At 47.5% G+C, this 23,941-nt stretch overlaps 1 protein-coding gene across 4 annotated transcripts in view; it reads right to left on the reverse strand.

Moving 5' to 3' along the window:
- SLC6A1 (solute carrier family 6 member 1) overlaps positions 1-23,941 on the reverse strand; it is a 54,114-nt gene that overhangs the window by 13,782 nt on the left and 16,391 nt on the right. Inside the window, exons 1-7 of one of the 4 annotated variants that reach the window (XM_039910204.1) lie at positions 5,216-5,433; positions 4,588-4,649; positions 2,837-3,255; positions 1,918-2,049; positions 1,226-1,326; positions 461-570; positions 215-347 (exon numbers count right to left, since the gene is read on the reverse strand). In XM_039910204.1, coding sequence (XP_039766138.1) covers positions 215-347; positions 461-570; positions 1,226-1,326; positions 1,918-2,049; positions 2,837-3,074 — 714 coding nt within the window. In that variant the 5' untranslated portion in view covers positions 3,075-3,255; positions 4,588-4,649; positions 5,216-5,433. Of the gene's footprint in view, positions 1-214; positions 348-460; positions 571-1,225; positions 1,327-1,917; positions 2,050-2,836; positions 3,256-4,587; positions 4,650-5,215; positions 5,434-23,941 lie in introns of those variants that run through there. The other 3 variants (XM_029051218.1, XM_029051217.1, XM_029051219.2) reach the window with 3 other exon arrangements.

Raw genomic sequence — 23,941 nt, forward strand, 5'->3', positions numbered from 1 at the left:
TAGGGATGTGGAAACTCTTTCAGTTTAAAATTGTTTTTTTCCACTTTGGGGTGCCCGCACAGCCAACCAATTTTGCATTCTGAATTGGCCCTGGAAATCTGGAAGTTTGGAAGCTAAAGTTGCCAAGAACCCAACACCTTGGAGTCAGCTGGGTCAAGCACCGCTCAAGAGAGAAGCACATTTTCACTTCCCTGCCCAAACCCATCCATCTTACCTTCCCAGTCCAGCCCACACCCTTCCAGATGCAAAAATATACTAGGATCCAGGCAATTGCCAGGGTGATAGCCAGGGGCCAGCGAATCTGGCCGGGTTTCTCTAGCCCATCAGTCATCTGGTGCATGTTGCGCCTGGAAAGGAAACACAGAAAAAGAAAACGGATCAGGGTCTCTGGCCCCAGAGACATAACTTCAGGGAGGGGGTGACAGGGCATAGGGCCGAAGGGCAAGGGCTCAGCGCTTACTCCCAGAACTCCACCACGGCGCTGGTCATGTTGGTGGTGTTGGCGATGCTGTAGTTGGAGAAGCAGCGGTCTGTGTTCCAGGAGTTTTCACAGTGGCGCCAGGGGAGGTTCTACAGAGACAACCGTACACTTTCAAAGCTCTCCCCACAGTTGGCTCCACCTCCCCATCTGCTCTCAAAGGATCCCCAGCCTGGATTCTCCTTTCCAGTGCTGTTTGTAGTCCCCTGCCCCATTTTCCTCCTTCGAGCTCTAGAACAGCCTCCCTGCTCTTGCCCCGCACCCTACCCCACTGCCCTCTTCTCTTGGAAACGGAGCTCATCGTTCCCTGTTCCATGAGGCTTTCCTAGCTCACTCCACCCATCCTCCAGCAGAATCCCTTTCCAACTCTTTCTTGGAGTGACTGAATCAATTTATAAATCTGGATACGGATGATCTCGGAACCTCTGTCTTGCCTATCAACCTGGAGGCTCCTCAAGGGCAGGGTCTCTGTTCTCCAGCGGGGAAACCAAGAGTCTAATACAGTGCTACGGGCTGTACAGAGGGCCTAATCCAATACGGCATCATGCACCATGTGGATGCTCAACCTCGCCTGAGGCGAGGGGGAGCTGGTGCCAGAACTGGGTTGCTCTTTTGGTCCATCTGATTTCTGCCAGGCACCAGGGCAGGTGCCAGGGGCTGTGCCAGTTACCTTCCACTGAGTTTGAAACCTTCCCCCAGTCCCTGGCTTCTTATCCCGGGTGCTTCCCAGTCCCTCAGGACACTCACCGTAGTGAACGAGTTGTACAGATAGTATATGGCCCAGGAGATGATCACAATATAGTAGATATTCAGCCAGAAAGATAACATGGCTGCTGCTAGTCCCACACCTGGAGGGGAGAACCAACTGGCATTAGGGATGCTGATGCTTCCTGGGGGGAAGCTGGATTGGCAGTCTCTGCTGCACATAACCAAGGCTCAAATTCTCTCCCCAGCCTGCTGTCCTTCTTTGGAGCCCAGAAGTTGCTGCAGAATAGGGAGAGGATGTGTGTGTGCACACACGTGTGTCAGGGCATCCTATCTGAAAGTGGGAGGGTGCCCTGGGGCAGATAGGACTCTTCTAGTCCCCGGGGAGCTGGGCACACCTCCTACCCGCCACTACCACCTCCCCAAGCTCTCCCTTCTCCAGCATCCTTCCTCCATCAAGTAAAAAGATGCCGGTAGGGTAAAAATGAACTTCGCTGTCCTGAGAGCAGGAAACAGACTTACGAACCCAGTTCTTGTCCTCCCCCTGGCCAAAGCACACCCCAGTGCCAGGTACTGGTCTGGCAAACTCCCAACAGACCTTGATGATGACTAAGGGATGGCAGGAGTTAGGCCCCACCTTTCAGGTATCTGAGTCCTTGGTATCTGAGGGTGGCAGAGTCTGGTGTGGGGCCCTGGCAGGGTGTTAGTCCCCACCCTCCACCCCTGAAACGTACCTTTGAACATAGGGGCAAGCTTCCACACCCCGAGGCCTCCGATGGATGTGTACTGACCCAGGGAACATTCCAGGAGAAAGAGCGGCACTCCCGCAAAAATGAGGGTGAGGAAATAGGGAATTAGAAAAGCTCCTGCAAAAACGGAAAGAGAAAATCAGTGACATAAAAGTTCCCAGATTGATAACCCGGGTTCAAGCAAGAGGGAATGTTCACCTGAAGCTATGATGTCTAAAACAAAGCGTGTTCCCAGCTACAATGAAGCAACTCAAACTCCGCCCCAGGGCCCATGAGGCTTCCTGTAATATACACTCACTCCCACCCTGTCCTTAGACTGCAGGCTTTTTTTCCCCTCTCTCCTCTACCAAAATGACAAGCCTACTTGGAGCAATTCATTGCGGGGAAGGGGAAGTTATTACACAAGAGTCACACTTTGAAGACTTTCTATTGTAAAAGAGAAAATGCAGGCAGTGGGTCTTTAGCTCATTTCCAGGGTTCATTTACTCAAGGAGTTTGTCCATCCCTCCAGCCTTCTAGAGTGCTGGAGGTGGCATTTGTGAGAATGAAGAATAGAGAGTGGGAAATCACGGGAACTGAGTTCTAGTTCCAGTTTTGCCACTGACCTGCTGTGTGACCTTGGGCACAGTACTTAACTCCTCTGAGTCTCATTTGGATCATCAACACCACCTTGCCTGGAAGCCTTTTCACCTTGACGTGGGCCCACCCCCTACTCACCCATCCATCCTAACGGAAGAGGGGCTGGAAAATGGAAATAGTTGCTCCTCCCTCACCCTCCCTCCTTCACCAATGAGGCTATTGGTGGGCAAGTCAGGACAAGACAGGATTATCCCCACTTCCTCCCCCAAGGGTTCAACCACCTCTGGCTTGCCGCAGGAGCTAGAATCATTGAGTCAGCACCTACCCCCACCATTCTTGCCACAAAGATAAGGAAATCTCCAGACATTCCCCAAGCCAATGGCGTAGCCCACGCAGGACATGAGGAAATCGAATCGTCCCTTCCAGGTGTCCCGGTCGGGAAGGTCTGCCTTCTTCTTCTGAACTTTCACTACCAGGGTCTTGGGCTTGTCATTGGTGACAGAGACTTCGCTGACCTCGGTGGAGATCTGCCCATCAGCAATCTTGGTCCCGTTGGTGGCCATATCTCTGGGTTTGGACGGGGAGGCCCTGGCAGGCGGACGAGAGACGTCAGCCCCGGTCCACGTAGACAGCAGCTTTGCGGCTCAAGCTACCCAACTAGGAGGTTAATGGTTTGGTGGCGAATAAAGCCAATGGAAACTGCTGGTGGTAGAGCCAGAGATTCTAGAACCATTGACGTGTCACCTGGAAACACAAAGCTAGAACTCAGAGATAATACAGGGATCCTCCCTCATTCTCATTCCCACCTCATGAGGGAGAAGGGAAGCGCTTTCACATCCGAGGGATGTTGGCATGGAGTGGGTGGCAACTGGGCCCATAAAATAACTTAGAAAAAGCTCAGAGAATAAGAAGGCCCATTCCTGGTCCATTCACGGTCCATTCAGCCCAGGAGGAACTAGGTGATGGTTGTCCTCCTAGATGTCCATCCTAACGTTTAGGGTTGGGTCAGCTAACACCCCCAACTTTCCTCTCTCAATCAGAGCCCTGTACTAAGCACTGGGAGAGTGCAAGACAACAAGTTGGTAGACACTTTGAGTCCACAGTGATCCTTAACTTTCCATCTAGTGACCTTTCCTGGACTCCTAGCCCATGAGTCTATCCAAATCCATTTTGAAATGATTGCTCTTTTCAGCTTGTCTGGCTTCCACTGGGAATGAATGCTATACGTTTCCCACCCACTGAGTCAAGTGTTCCCTTTTCTTTGTTTGAATCTACCACCTTCCAGCTCCAACGGGTGTTTCACACATCCTGATGTTGAGGGATTTAGTGAACGATGATTATAGGTTCGTCTGACCCTCACTCTCCATGATTGTTCATGAACCTCATTGTTCAGTTTCACACCTAGACTCAGCTCCACCCACCCCCTTGTCCTCCCATGCTCATTACAGGATCATTTGGTAGATTGCATAGTGTGTTGGGTGTATACGATAGGTTCTACTAGCAGGCGGGATTTCATTATGCATTTTGGATAGAATAAGAGGACAGAAACTGGGAATGTTCTTCCAACGATGCATGTCTGCCTGGATACAGCATGACATGGGGTTGGAAGGAAGAGTCATATGCACATGTGAGGCATTGGATACAGGGTGAAGGCTACAACGTGAGTCTCTTAACCCGGGGTTCTGAAAAACTGTAACCCCCATGTTATAGAAGAACCAGCATAAGTCTGCCTACCTGTTTTGGAATTCAAGTGAGAGAAGAGCTAGAGTATTTTTTTCACACCCATCCTCATGCCTGCCTGATCTTTTACCCTGGCCCCCCTCTCAATATCTTGTCTCCTCTCCGTACCAGGGACCAGCTGGTCTCTGCTTAACCGAGGAAGTCAAGTCATAGGCTAAATGACATATTTGAGGTTGATTTAGAGGCGGTTCTGCCTGGAGACAGGGAGATGGATCAGCTGATCTCTCAAAGTCTCTTCCAATCTGAGGCTATTCAGATCCTCCGGGTTGGAAACAAGTGGCATGAAGGCAGGGGGATCTCTCCCTGCCTCTCTCCCCTGACCCACCGCTTAGTTACCTGGTGAGTGGTTGATGTCAATCCACTTGCAGGAGTCTGATCCACAGTCACCAAGAGTGTTGCTGTGGGAATGAGAAAAGGGAAGGAAACAGGGCATGAGGAGAACAGGAGGAAGCACTGTGAGAGAACTTGGGGAAGAGTGCAAAGCTGAGCAGGGGCCTGCCAGACTCTCCCTGGCATGTGTGTGTGCCTGGTTCACCGGCCCTGTGCCTGAGTTGGCAGGAAGCCCATGCAGTGAAGGGCCTGGCCCTACGTGCACTAACAAACATGCAGGATGCTGGACCACAGACTGTGGTCTGCGTGGGCGGTGGCCAGCCGCAGTGACAGCGGGAAAATGTTCCATGATTTTCTCATTAGAAAAAGGCCTCCCTGGCAGCTGCCGATTCACATCCGATGCCTTTTTCTCCATCAGAATTTATGGAACACTTATAGCAGAGTGGAAACCAAACCAGAATTGCCACTGGAAATCTCAGGTCCCACAGCCCAACCAAAGCGGTGGGTGATCTTTGCCTGCTTTTGCCCAGGATGCCCAGCCCAGCTCCCCCAAGAAACCCGGAAGCACATTCTAGGTCAGCTCCCCATTTCCGTGCCCCAGCAGCCCTGTGGTGAAGAGATGGTGCCGAATTACCTAATCGTCCAGGTTCTTCCTAGAGGCTGCGGCGCTGGATTCCCACAGGGTCTGTCTGGGAAGTGCCAGCTTTACATCTCTGGGGTGCTGTCCTCGGGGCTCACCCAATTGTTTCAGTCTGCATTATGGCTGAGTCTGGTTGCAGGGCCCACACGTAAATCCTCCACAACCGTCCAAGTGTCTGACTTACTCATGGCGGCCCAGCATGGGAACCAAGGCGAACCTCAGGAGCCATGGTAACCACGGTGAACCATAGAGAACCACGGTGAACCGCTGAGAGCTCTAGAGACCATGGGGACCCTGGTGAACCATCCACAGGAGCCACGGAGAACCACAGGATCCAGGGGAACCATGGCAAGTACTGTGAATCAGGGTGAGACCTGAGGGCCACGATAAGCCAAAGCGAACTAAAAGAACCATGGGAAACCACGGGAACCACAGTGAATCATGGTGAATCACAACAGACCCTGGAGAGCCACAGGAAGCCGGGCAAAACCACGGAAACCTCAGCAAAATGAGCAAGGAGCCTCAGTCCCCGATATGCCCTTTGCACATTTCAGAAGTCACTGAGTGACCAAAGACTCTCCAAAGACCCATACACAACTCCTCTGGTGAGAGAGATGCCTTCAGGAGAAGGGTCACAAGCCTGTGCTGCGGTCTGTGCAGATCGTTTCAACCACTGGATTCTCCTGGAGCCCTAAGGAAATGGGCTAGAACTGGCCAATGAAACAGCTTCACAAATAAACCTTTTCTTGGGGCAACAGACTCATTACTCCCCACCACTCTAGGGCAGGTTGGGAAATAGAACCGATGAATGTCAATCAGTGTTTTCCATGTGGTAAAATCAACCTCCGAGATTGTCACTGGATATTCGGGTGATCCTCTTTCCCTAATGAAAACATCTGGGTCAACTTCCACCTTAGTTGTGGCTGATAAAGAGCTTTCCTGGGAAGGTGAGACTGTGGATTCATCCTTCTCAGACAGTCTTCAAAGAATATCCTGTATGATTCACCTGGGCAGTTATTTACCCCCATACAATGACATCTGCTGAAGACACAGCTAAGTGGCTCACTGTGTGGGGGCAAAGAACTGAACAGAAGACCACAGCAAATGCCATTTATGAGTCCGACCCGTGGTTCATCCAGCTCAGGGTTCCGATCAGGTACATGACAAGGATGCGAACTGCCGAAGCCACTATGTCTGACTGGATTATGGCCACGGCCCTCTCTGGACACCCCAACCTGATCCTCCTTCACTCAGTCAAAGGGGTTAATTTACAATATGGTTATGAGCCACATCTTCTGATTGGTTCCTGCTCACCTGAACTGCATTCTCTGATTGGTTCCTGCCAACAGGATCTGAAACTTTATGAAAACCAACCCCTAGAGACAGAGAGAATGTTTCTGAAAAATCAGACTCTGTATCCTGCTGCATCCCCAGCCCCCACTGCCCCTTCTGAGGTAGGAGCCGGGCTTGCTGAATGTCCCACCTCCTGCTTCCCCACGTCTGCCTCCCTGTCCCCAGGCTGGTGAGTATATCGTTTAAACCACTGAGAAAATGGATGAGGCGGTGAAAAACTGAGACACTTAAATGATTATCTTGGAGGGCTTGACTAGATAAATGGGTCATAGTTCACAACTCCTTCATGGAACCTTCTGAGCTTAACAATGGCAGCTGCCCCCATTCTCGCTAGGAGCAATTCTCAATGCCCATTCCCTCTTTGCCAGGAACCCCGACTTCCCTTTGTCTTGCTGGACCTCAGTGCAAATGCCTGCTTTGTGCCTTTGGCAACCAAGAGTGCCAGTCACCAAACATACTTTTTTTTATGCTATTAAGCGATTACTAAGTGCCAGGCACTATACTAAGTGCTGGAGTAGATACAAGCTAATCAAGTTAGTCACAGTCTGTGTCTCACATAGGGCTCACAGTATTAATTCCCATTTTGCAGATGAGGTAATTGAGGCAAAGAGAAGTTAAGTGACTTGCTCAAGGTCACAGAGCAGACAAATGGCAGAGCTGGGTTTGGAACCCAGGTCCTTCTGACTCCCAGGCCCATGCTCTAACCACATAATCCCTCCAGACCCTGGCGTAGGGTTGGCGGGGGCAAAATGTATATTCTTTAGGTCACTTCCTGTTAGAAATTGAAACGTTTCATGTCTCCCTTCCTCACAACCTGTCACTTTAATGCTGCCCATCAGCTGCCCAATCCTAGCCAGTGCTCCCAGAGGGGTCTCATGATCCCTTCTTACCAGTGGGCAATCTCAACAGTGAAAATAGATCCCCAGGTCTTTTCTCCTTCCTGAAGTCACTCGATCCCCAGAGAGGGGGTCCCAGCAAACACAGTGCAGCTAGGCTTGCCCCACGGCCTCTGCTCACCAAGGCATCAGTTACACATGGTCCTTACCATGGTGAGAGAATCAGTATGGGCCAGTGGAGCGAGAGCTTGCAGAGATCCTCAAATCCTGACTCCAGATTCTCTAGCAATTCCCAGAGACCACAAGGATGATGGGTTGGGGCATGCGTGGCTCAGTGGAAAGAGCACGGGCTTTGGAGTCAGGGGTCATGAGTTCAAATCCCAGCTCTGCCACTTGTCAGCTGTGTGACTGTGGGCAAGTCACTTCACTTCTCTGGGCCTCAGTTACCTTATCTGTAAAATGGGGATTAAGACTGTGAGCCCCACTTGGGACAACCTGCTTCCCCTGTGTCTACCCCAGCGCTTAGAACAGTGCTCTGCACATAGTAAGCGCTTAACAAATACCAACATCAGTATTATTATTATTGTTATTATCAAAGCTGAATCAGAGCTGCCCTCCCCTCTGAATCATGGCTCAAGGTGGGATTTCCCCCGATCGTCCACACCCAGCTGGATTTCAATGCTGGGAATCTGCACTTAGTACGTGGTCTGCACACAATAAGTGTTCAATAAATATGATTGATTGACTGAAGGCAAGCTGGTTCTGCTGGCCTTGCTTCTCTTGCCAATTCCTGGAGCCTCTCTTGGGGTCATTCCCACATCAGGGACTCCATCTACTGGTCACTGCTCTGTCTATAATGCAGGGTAGGACGTTAGGCTGTTCCAACCAACCCTTAGATCAAGCCCCAGGAACAACTTACTGAAAGATCAAACCTCCCCTCTCCTCCAGCTCCAATCTTAAGACTCTGTCCGTTGCTCTTACAAAGCTTCTGTCCACCCAGAGCTCTTCTCCAGCCAACTTCATCCTATGCCTTCCCTCGGTGGTCCTCCCCATAGCAGAAACAAAATCCACAGGTTCATGCAGTTTCCGAGAACCAGAGTGAGACCATTGAGATTTAGCTATGGGTCTTTAGGCTGACTTGATTTACTCCTCAAGCACATAGTACAGTGTACTACACCCTCCGGGCACTGAGCAATACAATTACTATTTATTTAGTGGTGCCTTCCATGCACAGGGCTCGGTACATAATACCATCAGAATATGTACAACAGAATTACTGGGTCAGACCAATACACCCCTCAGCCCAGTATTCAGAGTCTGACAGTGGAGCGGTATGCTTAGAGAAACTGTAGGATAATTTCTGGGGTGACATTCATCCTCTTGTTTAGGATTGCACCAATTAATGTCCCAACTAATTTTCCCCTCTACATCCCTGGCTAATAATTATGGTATTGGATAAGCACTTACTATGTGTCAAGTACTGTGCTAAACACTGGGATAGATATAATCCTTTTAAACTCATTCCCAGTCCCACAGGGAGCTCAGAGTCTAGGGGGAAGAGAGTACAGATATTGAATCCTCCATTTTACAAATGAGGAAACAGAGACATGGAGAAGTTAATTCACTTGCCCAAGGTCACACAGCAGAAAAGTGGTGGAGCTGGGATCAGAACCGAGATCTCCAGACTCCCAGTCCTGTGCTTCTCTCCACTAGGTCATGCTGCTTCTCCTCTAGTAATCCATTATGGGTTGCTCACTGATGAACATATCCAAACCCTTCTAGAATCTGCTTATATTTTGTCTGCACACCTTCCTGGGGGAACAGTTTCCAGTTTTAACCACATTTACTGAACAAAGAAAAGGTAAAGATGCAATCCCTACCCTCAAGAAACTTGCTATCTAATGGAGAGTCAGATATTTTGACTCATACACTGCAATTTTAAGAGTTAAATATAGTTGTAAATAATGGACAGAAGGGAATGAATAAATAGCAAATTAGCAGACTGTAAGCTCACTGTGTGCAGGGAACATGTGGCTGAGTGGAAAGAGCACAGGCTTTGGAGTCAGAGATCATGGGTTCGAATCCTGGCTCTGCCACTTGTCAGCTGTTGACTGTGGTCAAGTCACTTAACTTCTCTGTGCTTCAGTTACCTCATCTGTAAAATGGGGATTAAGACAGTGAGCCCCACGTGGGGCAACCTTATTCCCCTGTGTCTACCCCAGCGCTTAGAATAGTGCTCTGCACATAGTAAGCGCTTAACAAATACCAACAGTATTATTATTATTATTATTAACTCATATTTTACTTTCCCAGGCACTTAGTACAGTGGTCTGCACACAGTAAGTGCTCAATAAATATGATTGATTGATTAAATGCATGAAAGCAGAGATGGCTGCTGAAACAGTTTGGCTAAGAAGATGGGAAGACTCCTACCCACTGTATAAAGAAGGGTTTCCTTTGGTTTCTTCTGAACCTTACATATTTACACTTCATTGGATGCCCCCTTACCCTCATGTGGTATAATTGGGTGAGGAACAGTCTTGGGTTCACCCTGCCAATAGCCTTCATGATTTTATAGACTTAAAATCATGTCCCTTCTCAGCCTTCATCTTTCCAGACAGAAAGTCTTAACCTCTTCAATCTTCATGCTGAAGCCTCTCTCTTCCCCTCATCATTTTTGCTTCCCTTCTCTGTATCTTCTCCAGCTCTATTATTAACATGCTTGTGGGCAGGGAACATGTCTCCCAACTCTTTTATATTGTACTCTTCCAAGTGCTTAGTACAGTGCTCTGCACACAGAATGTGCTCAATAAATACCATTCATTGATTGATTCCTATAATGAGGGAACCAAAGCTGCATGAGGAATTCTAGGTGCAAACATATCATGGCTGGCAAAACTGTGCCTTTTTTTTTGCCTGTCCCCTTCCTGATGATTCCCAGAATTCAGTTAGTCTTTTTGGCTGTCATGTCTCAATGGACAGATACACTCAGTTCTGCCAGAATTCAGGTTTTCACTATACTTTTTGGCTAGAACATGATGACAGAATTAGGGAATGTTCTTCCTACAATGTGGGCCTGTCTGGAAACAGCATGAGGTGGTGTTGAAACAGGTGTGTGTGTGTGCGTCTGCATGTGTGGCATTGGACATGATGAGTACTACAATAGGAGTTTTCCTCAACATAGGGTTCTTCCCGAATGCAACCCCCTCATTCTAAGAGAACAGAGCGTCATTTAAAGAAGGTTCCTGTCTCCAGAAAGCACTCTCGAGCTTACTCTTAGAAACTACCTAGTTTCCAAAATTAAAAGCCAGAATGATAAATGATTGCAGCTTTGGATAAAAGCAAAACAGATATTTCTCCAACTTGAGAAAATCAGCAGCAGGACAAATTCTGCACAAACCTGAAGTAGAGCTCCATATGGGCCCTCCCCTCCCACCAAAAAGCGAGAGTGGGGGCTTCTGGGACTCATCCTCCCAGGGCTGAGGTGGATGCACTGGAAGCTATTCCAAGCCCTGACTCTCTAAGACCAGTGATTTTTAGAATCATGGCAGGCATTTCATGACATTAGGAAGGCAACCTCCATGCCCCAACAATACTTTGGAGGTCAAGGACAGAAGTGCCTTCCAACCATGAATAATGGACTACTCAACCCCTAGTGGTCCTATCCCCAGAACGGTTCAAACAGTGAATCATGTTGATGTGAAAACCTTTTGAGGCTAGTTTACACACAAGTTACACAAGCCCATCCAGTGAGCATTGCTTTCAAATCCCTATGTGCTTTACCCCTAACATAACAGTAAGCATGAATTGGGTTCACTTTACCAGTGCTAGTCTTAGATTAGCTCATTACAAAGCTACAGTTATTACATTTCCCATCTTCCCAGAGTGTAACTGGCAGTTACACCTGTGAGACACCGAGGTAGAGTCCACTCAGCAGGTAGGATAATCATAGACCCTGGCTGTCTTGGGGCCAACAAGAGTTCTCAAGGTTTTTGGCTGGGGCTGCCATTCCCTCCCTGACCAGTGATTTGAGAGGAATTTACTCTTAAGCAGCTCCCTACTTCCTTGAAAGATTTAATTAGCATTCAGGAGGAGCACAAACTGAGTCCTCAGACACTAGGGATGTTTCCAGCTCTGTTCCCTGAGGGCTCAGGTCAGCAACCTCGGTCTCCCCATCAGCATTACTAAGGTTGCATCTCCTTGAAAAGGCCTTTCCGGATTAAGCCCTTTTCCACAGTTTGCTCTCCTTTCTGGGTTGTCTATGCACTTCAATCTGTGACCTTTGCACATTTGATATTCATCCCAACCCCAAAGCTCTTATGTACATATCTTTAAATTCTATTTTAAATTAGTCATTCATATTATTGTCTGCCTCCCTCTCTATTAAACTCATTATGGACAGGGAACATGTCTGCTAATTCTGTTGTACAGTACTCTCCCAAGGGCTTTGTACAGCACTCTGCACATAGTAAGTGCTCAATAAATACAATTGATTGATTGAGCAGTGCCTGGCCCAGGGTTGAGCATGACCCACCATCATGAGGATCACAATCTTTTCGGTCCCACCTTCATAACCGCTAAAATTTGCCCTTTCCTCCCCATCCAAACTGCTGCCACATTAATACAATCACTCACTCTATCCCCCCTGGATTACAGCACCAGTCACCTTGTTGAGCTCCCGGCCTCCTGTCTCTCCCAGTCATTCATTCAATCATATTTATTGAGTGCTTACGGTGTACTAAGCTTACACTGTACTAAGCACTTGGGAGAGTACAGTATAACAAGAGACACATTCCTCCCCTTAATGAGCTCACAGTCTAGAGGGGGACATAGACATTATTATAAAGATAGATAAATAAATTACAGATATATACATATGTGTTGTGGGGATGGGAGGGAGGATGAATGAAGAAGCAACTAAGAGCAGTGAAGAAGAGAGTGGGAGAAGAGGGGAGGAGGGCTTAGTCAGGGAAGGCTTCTTGGAAGAGATGAAGGTTTTGAAGTGGGGGAGAGCAATTATCTGTCTGATATAAGGAGGGAGGGTGCTCCAGGCCAGAGATAGGATGTGAGCGAGGTACAGTGAGAAGGTTAGCATTAGGTTAGAGGAACGAAGTGTGCGGGCTGGGTTGGAATAGGAGAGTAGTGAGGTGAGGTAGGAGGAGGAAAGGAAATTAGTATTTTAAAGCCAAAGGTGAGTTTTTGTTTGATGCAGCAGTGGATGGGCAACCGTTGGAGTTTCTTGAGGAGTGGGGAAACATGGTCTGAACATTTTTGAAGGAAAATGATTTGAGCAGCAGAATGGAGTATGGACTGGAAGTGGGGAGAGACAGAAGGCAGGGAGGTCAGGGAGGAGGCTGAAACAATAACCAAGTCAGGATAGGATAAGTGCTTGCATTAAAGTGGTAGCAGTTTGGACGGAGAGGAAGGGGTGGATTTTGGCATTGTTGCGAAGATAGATCTGACAGGATTTAGTGAGGGCTGGAATACGTGGGTGGAACGAGAGAGAGGAGCCAAGGATAATGCCAAGGTTACAGGTTTGTGAGACAGGAAGGATGGTGGTGTTATCAACAGTGATGGGAAAGTGAGCAGGAGGACAGGGTTTGGGTAGGAAGATAGGAAGTTAAGTTTTAGCCATATTAAGTTTTAGCCATATTAAGTTTGAGGTGATGGGAAAACATCCAAGTAGAGATGTCTTGAAGGCAGGAGGAAATGCAAGACTGCAGAGAGGGAGAGAGATCAGGGCAGGAGATGTAGATTTGGGTGTCATCAACATAGGGGTGATAGTTGAAGCCATGTGAGCTATTGAGTTTTCCAAGGGAGTGGATGTAGATGGAGAAAAGAAGGGGATCCAGAACTGAGCCTTGAGGGACACCCACAGTTAGAGGATGGAAGGCAGAGGAGCAGCCCACAAAAGACTGAGAACGAGTGGCCAAAGAGATAGGAGGAGAACCAGGAAAGGACAGTGTCAGTGAAGCTGAGGTTGGATAATGTTTCCAGGAGAAGGGAGTGGTCGACAGTGTCAAAGGCAGCTTAGAGTTCGAGAAGAATTAGGGTGGAGTAGAGGTTGTTTGTTGGATTTGGTAAGAAGGAGATCATTGGTGACCTTTGAGAGGGCAGTTTCTGTGGAGTGAAGGGGACGGAAACAAGATTGGAGTGGGTCAAGGAGAGAATCGGAGGAGAATTTGAGACAGCAGCTGCAGACATCTCGCTCAAGGAGTTTGGAGTGGAATGGTAGGTGGGTGATGGGCTATAATTGGAGGGAGCCATGGGGTCAAGCCCAGATCACTTTTCTGCAAAAAAAATTCAGGACATGTCACCCTGCTCCTCAAAAAACTCTAGTGGCTGCCCATACACCTCCGCATTAATCAAAAACTCCTCATCATTGGCTTTAAAGCACTTGACCATCTTGCCCCCCCTCCACCTCACCTTGCTTCTCTCCTCCTCCAACCCAGCCCACACACTTCACTCTTCTAGTGCTAACCTTCTCACTGTGCTTCAATCTCACCTGTCTCGCTGCCAATCCCTTGCCCACATCTTGCCTCTGGCCTGGAATGCCCTCCCCCCTCAAATCCGATGAACAATTAATCTCTTCCCATTCAAAGCCTTATTGAAGGCACATCTCCTCCAAGAAGCTTTCCCAGACTAAGCACCACTTTTCCTCATCTACTGCCCTCTGTATTACCCCAACTTGTTCTCTCTGCTCTTTCCCCGCTCCCAGCCCCACAGCACTTATGTACATATCTGTAATTTTATTTATTTGTATTGAAGTCTATCTCCCCCCTCTCTAGACTGTAAGCTCATTTAGGGGAGGGAATGTGACTGTTTACTATTGCATTGTACTCTCCCAAGCACTTAGTACAGTGCTCTGCACACAGTAATTGCTCAATAAATACAACAATGAATGAATGAGGAATCTGGACAGCAGCTGGTCCCTCAGGAACAAAATCTGCACAGTGTGCGGGAGTATCTTTGACCGACACCGAATTAGTCACAGTGGGGCTAGCCAGTTGAAAACAACACAACTCTTATGTCTTTTACTGTATTAGGCAAAATGCTGTAACCTCCTCCTCCCCCCCTTTTTTTTGAAAAAAAAAAACACCATCACTGAGTGACTGTGGCCTGCTCTATGTGAAACAAGGTCCTGGGCACCTGGGGGACAACCAAAGTAAAAGGCATGATTCCTTCTCCCAGTCTAGCACGATTCCAATCTGCTCCAATTATCTGGTTCAAATCCTCACTGCCAGTTTGAATGAAATGTCTCTCTACCTGTAAGGCCAATGGGAGGAGGTCTAGTGAAAAGAGGAGTGGATTGGGAGTCAGAAGATCTGGGTTCTACTCCTGGCTCTCCACTAGCCTGCCGTGTGAACTTGGGCAAGTCACTTAACTTCCCTGTGCCTCCATTTCCTCATCTGTAAAATAGGGATTAAACCTGTGAGCACCATGTGGGACACGGACTGTGTCCAACCTGATTATCGTGATTCTACCCCAGCGCATAGTAAACTGCCTTGCACATAGTAAGCACTTAAATGCCATAAAAACAAAAATGAAAAACCTCAGGCAAGTCAGTTAACTTCTCAGTGCCTCAGTTTCCTTACCTGTAAAGTGGGGACACAAATGCCTGTTCTCCCTCCATCAGACTGTGAGTCTCCAATAAAAAAGAGACTACATACAATCTGATTATCTTGGCTCTACCCCAGGGCTTGGTACATAAGTCTATAAAGTGTTTAATACATATATGCATTGTTATTGGAAAGGCAGCATGTCCTAGGCGATAGAGCACGGGCTTGGGAGTAAGAATGTCATGGGTTCTAATCCCGTGTCGCTGTGTGACCTTGGGCAAATCTCTGGCCTCAGTTTCCTCATTTGTAAAATGAGGGTTACGACTGTGGGGCAGGGACTGTGTCCAATTTGTTTATTTTGTAGCTACCCCAGTGCTTAAAACAGTGCCTGGCACATAGTAAGCACTTAAATGCCATTATTATTATTATTCTCCCTTTCTTCCCCAAATATATTATGGCCCTGACCAGTTTTAGCCTCAGTTCAGATGTTCCTGCCTGCAAGTGATAGGAAAGATAGTTTGGGAATGGTTGTGGGGGTCAGGGAGAAGTAGAGAACCCAGGGCTTCCCATCTCTCTTCAAGAGATTCATTCAATAGTATTTATTGAGCGCTTACTATGTGCAGAGCACTGTACTAAGCGCTTGGGATGAACAAGTCGGCAACAGATAGAGACAGTCCCTGCCATTTGACGGGCTTACAGTCTAATTGGGGGAGACGGACAGACAAGAACAATGGCACTAAACAGCGTCAAGGGGAAGAACATCTCGTAAAAAATAAAACTGCCTGGGGGGTTGCATGTTTTACAGAAGGGTAGAAGGTGAATTGAGCCTGCTCTTCATTTATGTGTGCTGCTGGACTAGGGCAAAGAAGCTAAAATATTTTCTAGTCAAATCACGTATCTTTTCCATTGATGCTCTCTATAGCTGCAGTGTCTTCCCTGCCCTGCCTTCCAGGCTCCTCCCCTCTCCCAGCAATCTGTATAGACTAACTCTGGTGTACTGAGACCCACCTACTCTGCGATTGGCACTTGGGATGCATGGCATGATCAAAGACTAAGCTAGCCCTGTGCTATATTGGTTTCTGCTTTAGGGCTCTCCACAAAGGGGAGGGGAGAAGGGGTAGGAGAGGTTAATATACACAACTCCTACTTTGCCCCCATTAATTACACAGATTCCAGCTTAGCAGCCTAGACCCTTGTACCAGGATAGGACTATAGACCTTCAAGGAGACATGCTCCTGGCCCTGGACTCATCTGCTGTCTTGTTGAAAAAGTTTGTTTCTCTGAGCCTCAGTTTCCCCCCCCATAAAGTGGGGAGAATCCACTCAGCCCCTTCTCTACTTTAGGTGGATGAGGGGGTGATAACGGGAACTCTACCTTACCCATGAAAAATGCTACTGAGCTACTGGAGAAAAATGCTATTGAGCAACAAAAGCAGATTTGAAGAACTACTCTCGGAAACACAATCCTGGTAATGAAGCCCAGGCCCACGTGTGGGGGAAAAAAAAAAAAAGACAAGCCGGGCCCTAATGGAAATCAGCCAGTGAGGCTAGAAGAAACTGAATGTACTCTGCCTTTTCTTTCTATCCTTTGTGTTTGTATTTATGGGACCCAATGTGTCTGCACAAGGCAAGCACTTTTTTTTGTTTTTGTTTTAGGAGAGCATGTTTCAGAAGAAAGCTGTGCTTTGGCTCTGAATCTGCCCAAAGCAAGGCCCATGTGATTGAATGGACCACAAACCCAGAGCCCTTAGAGTCATTTCTGACCTCTCGTCTCCAAGGCCAACCCATGCTAGATTGTAAACTCCCCCACTAGTCTGTAAGCCAGCTCCTTGAGGGCAGGAAACATGTATACCAATTCGACTGTCCCATATTCTCCCAAGCACTTAGCATGGTGCTCTGCACACCGTCTGTGCTCAAAACATACTATTGATTGATTAGGAAACTCCAGCTTGGCAGATGGCATTTCAGTCTACGCCAGCCTCCTCCAGCCCCACACCCCTACTCCACTGCCTCCGGTGGTCCCTGAAGTTCAGGTCAACTAACATTTTTGAGGGAGGAAGTGAAGGAGTGGGGAGTACAAGGTTGCCAGCATAGTTCAAGAAGCATATCAGGCATGCTTGACTACAGACCACTCAGGAAGCCCACCCAAAGACACAATCCCATGGCAGACCCATCCTACCTCGCTGAGCACAACCAAGCACTTGTCGATCCTTCTGGGCTGAATTGTAAATAAAATGTATTGACTGTCAAACTTCCTTGTTTAGCTAATAAGTTGTGTTACCTTAGTGGCTTTTAGGACCCTGGTGGAATCCCATGTCAGGTTTGCTCCATACAGATGTGAGCTCTGTGCTGGGGGTGTGGCAGATGGGAAGCTGAATGCAGGCAGGTGTAGTGGGGATCTCTGGCCTAGTGGTGCAAGAGGGGAATAGGATGATGAGGGAGTGTAAGGGAGTAAGGGGCATTAGGAAATGTCAGCAAGAGTGGATTAAATCATTTTGGAGAAGTGTTGTCACTTGTTTCCTTCAGGTGCCCTGTCCAGGACCCGAGGAAGGCACGGGCAGTGGCCACCGGTTTTGAGAGAGTCCAAAGGGTTAGGGAGGGCGAAGCAAGTGTCCCAGTGGGTGGGTATGAGGAGTGTGTGTAGTGTGGTGTGGGGGCGGAGGGGGGGGGCTGAGAATGGGGAGATGGTCAGGCAGAAATCACACCCATGGGTACTTTGTTTTCAGCCCTACCTCACAATTTCCTTTTGTTCTCACTTGACAGAACAATGGCCACAGGGAATGTATGGCCTGACATGGGCGGGGAGGCTTCAGTGACTACTCAAGAAGGTTTTTGTTCTTGGCGGGGGATGGGAACGGGGGGGGGGTGTTAGGAGGATGAGGCGGCGGCAGGGAGTGTCTAGAGAGATAAGGAGTTGAGAGTGCTGGAGGATAAGTAAGGATACTTGGCTGGCTGGTGGGAGGCAGTGAAGTGGGTAGGTGGAAGGGGAGGGAAGGAGATTGGGTAAACGAGTGTAGGAAAAAAAAATGTACGTGGTTGGGGAAAATCATCTCCTTTTTTTTAAAAAAAAGGATGTTTCTGCTAGTTGGACTGCATTAACATTCTTGTTAACAAACATCATTAGCCGGTAATGATAAGAGAACTGCAATAAAGGGGGAAAACAACATACCTGATCATCCTACTACCACAGAGCAGGGACAAGGGATTAACACTTTGGCAGCTGTGTGAGAGTGTATCTAGATAGGTGTATATGTAGAGAAGCAGCGTGGCTCAGTGGAACGAGCCCGGGCTTGGGAGTCAGAGGTCATGGGTTCAAATCCCCACTCTGCCGCTTGTCAGCTGTGTGACTTTGGGCAAGTCACAACTTCTCTTTGCCTCAGTTACCTCACCTGTAAAATGGGGATGAAGACTGTGAGCCTCATGTGGGACAACCTGATTACCCTGTATACCCCAGCGCTTAGAACAGTGCTCTGCACATAGTAAGCACTTAACAAATGCCAACATTATTTTTATTATATGTGCCTGGCTGTTTGCGGGTGGATCTGCATATGTGTTTGCCTTTAAATGTATAAAAACTGTTTTATGCCATCTCCCCACTCCTCAAACACCACATCAAACAGAAATTCCTGACCATCAGCTATAAGGTACTCAATCTGCTCTCCCCATCCTACTACCTTACCCTGCTGATTTCCTACTACAACCCGACCCTCTCACTTCACTCTTCTAATAATAATAATGTTGGTATTTGTTAAGCACTTACTATGTGCCGAGCACTGTTCTAAGCGCTGGGGTAGACATAGGGGAATCAGGTTGTCCCACGTGGGGCTCACAGTCTTAATCCCCATTTTACAGATGAGGGAACTGAGGCACAGAGAAGTTAAGTGACTTGCCCACAGTCACACAGCTGACAAGTGGCAGAGCTGGGATTCGAACTCATGACCTCTGACTCCAAAGCCCGTGCTCTTTCCACTGAGCCACGCTGTTCTAATGCCAACCTACTCTCTGTAACCTCGACCTCATTTTTCTCACCGCTGATCCCTTAGCCCACGTCCTTCCTCTGGCCTGGAACTCCCTCCCTGTTCATAATTGACAGTGCACCACTCTCCCTGTCTTCAAAGCCCTACTAAAAATCACATCTCTTCCAAGAAGCCTTCTCTGATTAACCTCTCATTTTCCTGTCCTTTTCATCTTCTCTTCTGCGTCATCCATTCACTTGGGTTTGAACCATTTAAACCCTCTGATAACGGCCCCACCCTCAGCCCCACAGCACTTGGTTACAAATCCTGAAACTCTGCTACTTTCCCTGTCATTTATTTTACATCTCCCCCACTAGATTGGAAACTCTTTATGGACAAGCTTTGTGTCTACCAATCCTATAAAACTGTACTCTCAAGTGCCTAGTACAGTGCTCTGCACACAATAAGCACTCAATCATTGATTGAATAATTGTGGATATGTGTATCTGTGTATGTGTATGGAAATGTGGGTTTGTAAGTATGCAAGTATATATAGGTGTGGGTGTGTATCTGTGTTTGTATTAATACATATGCATGTATGGAAGAGAACCAGCATGGCATAGTGGATAAAGCATGGGCCTGGAAGCCCTAAGGTCATGGGTTCTAATCCCAGCTCTCCTGCTTATTTGCTATATGACCTTAGGCAAGTCACTTCACTTCTCTGAGCCTTGGTTACCTCATCTCTAAATGGGGATTAAGACGGTGAGCCCCATGTGGGACAGCGACTCTGTCCAACCTGATTACCTTTTATCTACCCCAGTGCTTAGAACAGTGCTTGGCACATAGTAAGTGCTTAAACACCATAATACTAATTATTATTATTATGGGTCCTTACATGAGTGCATCTTCTTGGGTTTTTATGCATGCAAATATACATGTGTATCTGATTTCTTTTGAGGGCTTTTCACCAGCCCGAGTCCGTGTTGGGAGACATCCTGATTTTCATACAAATACTTCACGTTTGGAGTCTGCCAGGAACCACTCCCTGTTTTAATGTTTTTCTTAAAATTTTGAGTCACAGTCTGCTTGAATGCATTTAGAGCATTTATGTGTCCAATTGTTAATGTCTCCTCTATAGTCAGAAGAATCCCGGTATTTAGGATTGCAATACCAGGAAGATTTGGTTATTGTGAAATGTGTCATAAAATTTTTTTATCTTAGTGTATTTGCCCCTCCCGACTCTGAAAGAGTCTGGGGTTTCCTTGGGTAACTGGCCCCCAAGACTGGAGTCTTCTCCCCTGACTTAAACAAGGTTGCCTTGACACCACTTTGTATGCCCACAGATAGCTGTGATGCCAAGATTCGTTTAGCTATTTGTGTCATTTGTAAGCTCCAGGAAACCATAATACACTCAAAGAAATACTTGCCATGCAGATGGTGTTGTATATGGATTATATAAATACAAGCTAAAAGCAAATTAGAATTTTTGAAATTTCAACTGGATTTAAACCCATTTTAAAAAAAAAAAAAATCAATAATGATCCCCTCGAAAACTGCTTAATTAAAAAAATATGTCTGATACCTTTCATTACCACTTGGAATAACCTAACCTCCTGGGATCCTGTTGTGGCTGAATCCCTCACCATCATACACAAAGTGAGGAAGCAAATGGAATACACTCAGTTCTGCCAGCCCACGTGTTGGGTGGAATGTGACCTCAGAATTAGAGAATGCTCTCCCCAGCCTGCGCATTCTGTGTTTCAGAAGAAACAGTCATGAGCATATGCTCAGCTTTGGACACGGCTAGTACTATAACGTGAGCATTCCTGAATGTGGGGTTCTGCTGGTACCTAGCCCCTGTATCACAGGAGGACTGGGTGTATGTAGAGAATGTGTTTGAGCAGAGACAGCCAGCAAAATATCCACATTATTAGCATAGTGTTGAACCTGACTCTGCCAGAATACAGACCCAGCCACCTGATCCACCGACCTTCTCAGCCTATTGACACTCACTCCAGAGACTAGGTGCAGCTTATCTGGAAGGAGAAGGTGAGGGTGGTAGGGAGTCCCCTTCTAGTCTCCATCTACACTCATTCCCTTGAATAACTCATTCACTCTCATGACTTTGACTACCATCTCTATGTAGATGATACCCAAATCTACATCTCCTCCCCTGATCTCCTCCTGCCTTCAAGACATCTCTACTTTCCGCATCTCCTCCTGCCTTCAAGACGTCTCTACTTGGATGTCCACTCGTCACCTCAAATGTAACACCTCCAAAACAGAGCTCCTTATCTTCCCACCCAAATCCCTTCCCCTCACGGACTTTCCTGTCACTAAAGATGGCACCACTATCCTTCCCGTCTCACAAGCCTGTAACCTTGGTTTATCTTTGACTCTGCTCTCTCATTCAACTCACATATCCAATCCGACACCAAATCCTGACAGTCTCACCTTCACAACATCGCTAAAATCTGCTCGTTCCTGTCCATCTAAACTGCTACCAATTAAGACAATCGCTCATTCTATCCCACCTAGATTACTGCATCAACTCCCTTTCTGATCTCCCAACCTCCTGCCTCTCCTCACTCCAGTCCATACTTCACTCTGATGCACAGAGAAGCAGCGTGGCGCAGTGGAAAGAGCATGGGCTTTGGAGTCAGGGCTCATGAGTTCGAATCCCAGCTCTGCCACTTGTCAGCTTTGTGACTGTGGGCAAGTCACTTAACTTCTCTGTGCCTCAATTCCCTCATCTGTAAAATGGGGATTAAGATTGTGAGCCCCACGTGGGACAACCTGATTCCCCTCTGTTTACCCCAGTGCTTAGAACAGTGCTCTGCACATAGTAAGCGCTTAACAAATACCAACATTATTATGCCCAGATTATCTTTCTACAGAAATGTTCAGGACACGTCACCCCCCCACTGCCCCCCCCCCCCCAAATCTTCAGTTGTTGCTTATCCACCTCCATATCAAACAAAAAACTCATCATTGGCTTTAAAGCACTCCATCACCTTGCCCCCCTCCTTCCTCACATCATTTCTCTCTTTCTACAACCCAGCCTGCACACTTTGCTCTTCTGGGCTAACCTTTTCACTGTCCCACAATCTCGCCTGTCTCGCCACCGACCCCTGGTCCACATCCTACCTCTATCCCAGAACACCCTCTTTCCTCAAATCCACCAGATGATTACTCTCCCCCTCCTTCAAAGCCTTACTGAAGGCATATATCCTTCAAGAGGCCTTCCCAGACTAAGCCCCAGTTTTCCTCATCTCCCACTCCCGTCTGCTTCACCCTGATTTACTCCCTTTGCTCTTCCCCCCTTCCCCACCCCACAGCACTTATGTATATAGCTGTAATTTTATTTATTCATATTGATGTCTATTTGTATTGATGTCTGCCTCCCCCCCCCTACTAGACTGTGAGCTTGTTGTGGGCAGGCATTTTCTCTTTATTGCTGTATTGTACTTTCCCAACCACTTAGTACAGTGCTCTGCACACAGTAAGCGCTTAATAAATATGATTGAATGAATAAATGAAATCACCATACAGATATAGACTCACTTGCCAGTGTTATTCCATTTGTCAGTATGGTGGGGAAGAGAGTTGGGGAGGGCAAGATATGGCAAATAGCTGACAGTTAGCTCCCTCAGTGGTCAAGTTCTCTCCTTGCTGGGATTGCTGAAGGGGTGTGGAACAATGTGGCCCCCTCAGAAATGCACTGGGTCACCTCAGTGTCTCACAGTATTTTTTCTGAAGCCATCGCTGGGTGGGGGTGGAGGAGAGCCAGTCTGGACATTGCAATGCCAATTTCTGTTGCCTGGCCTCATGGGTCCAAATAATTTGCATCCAGATGCTAAACCATTTGATATATCCAAAGCCTTTTTTTGCATCAAGAATGAGCTCAATTAGGTGTAAGTAAGAACTTCCTGTCAGGGGAAATAAAACACTCGAATGGACAGTGGAGGGAGATTTCAGAGTCTCCATCCCTGGTGATCCTTGAGGAAAAAAAATGACTCCCATCTATCCCGGTTTAGTCATTGATCTGCCTGGAGGTGGAGGGTTTGGGCAGAGAAAATCTACTTGACTTCCTGATTTTTTAATCCAGCTATGGATGAACTCCCCTTCCCCCCAACTGCAAGTTCAAGAAGCAATCCAAATATCTAGATACTGTGGCATTTAGACAGAGCCATCCCACACCCTACATTCCTGTGGAACTTAACAGATACATCCACATTGTAGGACTGGACCCCCTGTTGGCAGCCTTTGCCCCCAGTCTTTGTCCCACTCCCTGGGACTGGGTGCTGACAGGAAAATTCTAAAAGCCACTCTTTCCAAGCAGCTCAGAGTTGAAAATAGGCACATGGCGTGTTCAGAGCCAAATGACGGAACTTGAATTAATGAGGCCAGATCGGAAAATGTTCTACCCACTCTGTGTGGTGTCAATTGGCTGATTACCTCAGGACAATAATACCTCATTTGCCCTCTAGGCACTGTGCCATCGGTTGCCAGGGCCCATAATTGCTGGGGTTTCAATAAACTGGCCTTTTCCCCGTAGTATCCCTCTCTAGGAGATGAGGCCTGTACTCCCCTACTGCTCAACTTAGAGGGTTCCTACATCCATTCCAATCCCCCAACTTTCTGAGCTTCAAAATCCTTTAGTGGCTTGCAGTTGCCCCTTGCAACAGAATGAAAAACTCTTGATCTTGGCCTTCAAGGCCCCCGCCTTGCCACCCTCTTAACTTACCATCAGTTCCCACTGCAGCCTAAATTATGCTCTCTGTTCCAATCACTGGTATTTATTGAGCACTTATTGTGTGTAGAACACTTTCCTAAGCACTTAGGAGAGAACAGTAGACATGTTCCCTACCCACCAAGAACTTACTATCTAGAAGACTATTCTAGCCAAGCAAACTGTTTACCATCCCTCACACCTGACTCTTCCACATATGAGCCATTTCCCCAACCTGGAAATCTTCCTTTTCTGGCAAGATCCTAGATGGAGAACTCCTGGACT

Source organism: Ornithorhynchus anatinus, chromosome X1 (genome assembly GCF_004115215.2).
Source record: "Ornithorhynchus anatinus isolate Pmale09 chromosome X1, mOrnAna1.pri.v4, whole genome shotgun sequence".
In the NCBI taxonomy this organism is placed as follows: domain Eukaryota; kingdom Metazoa; phylum Chordata; class Mammalia; order Monotremata; family Ornithorhynchidae; genus Ornithorhynchus; species Ornithorhynchus anatinus.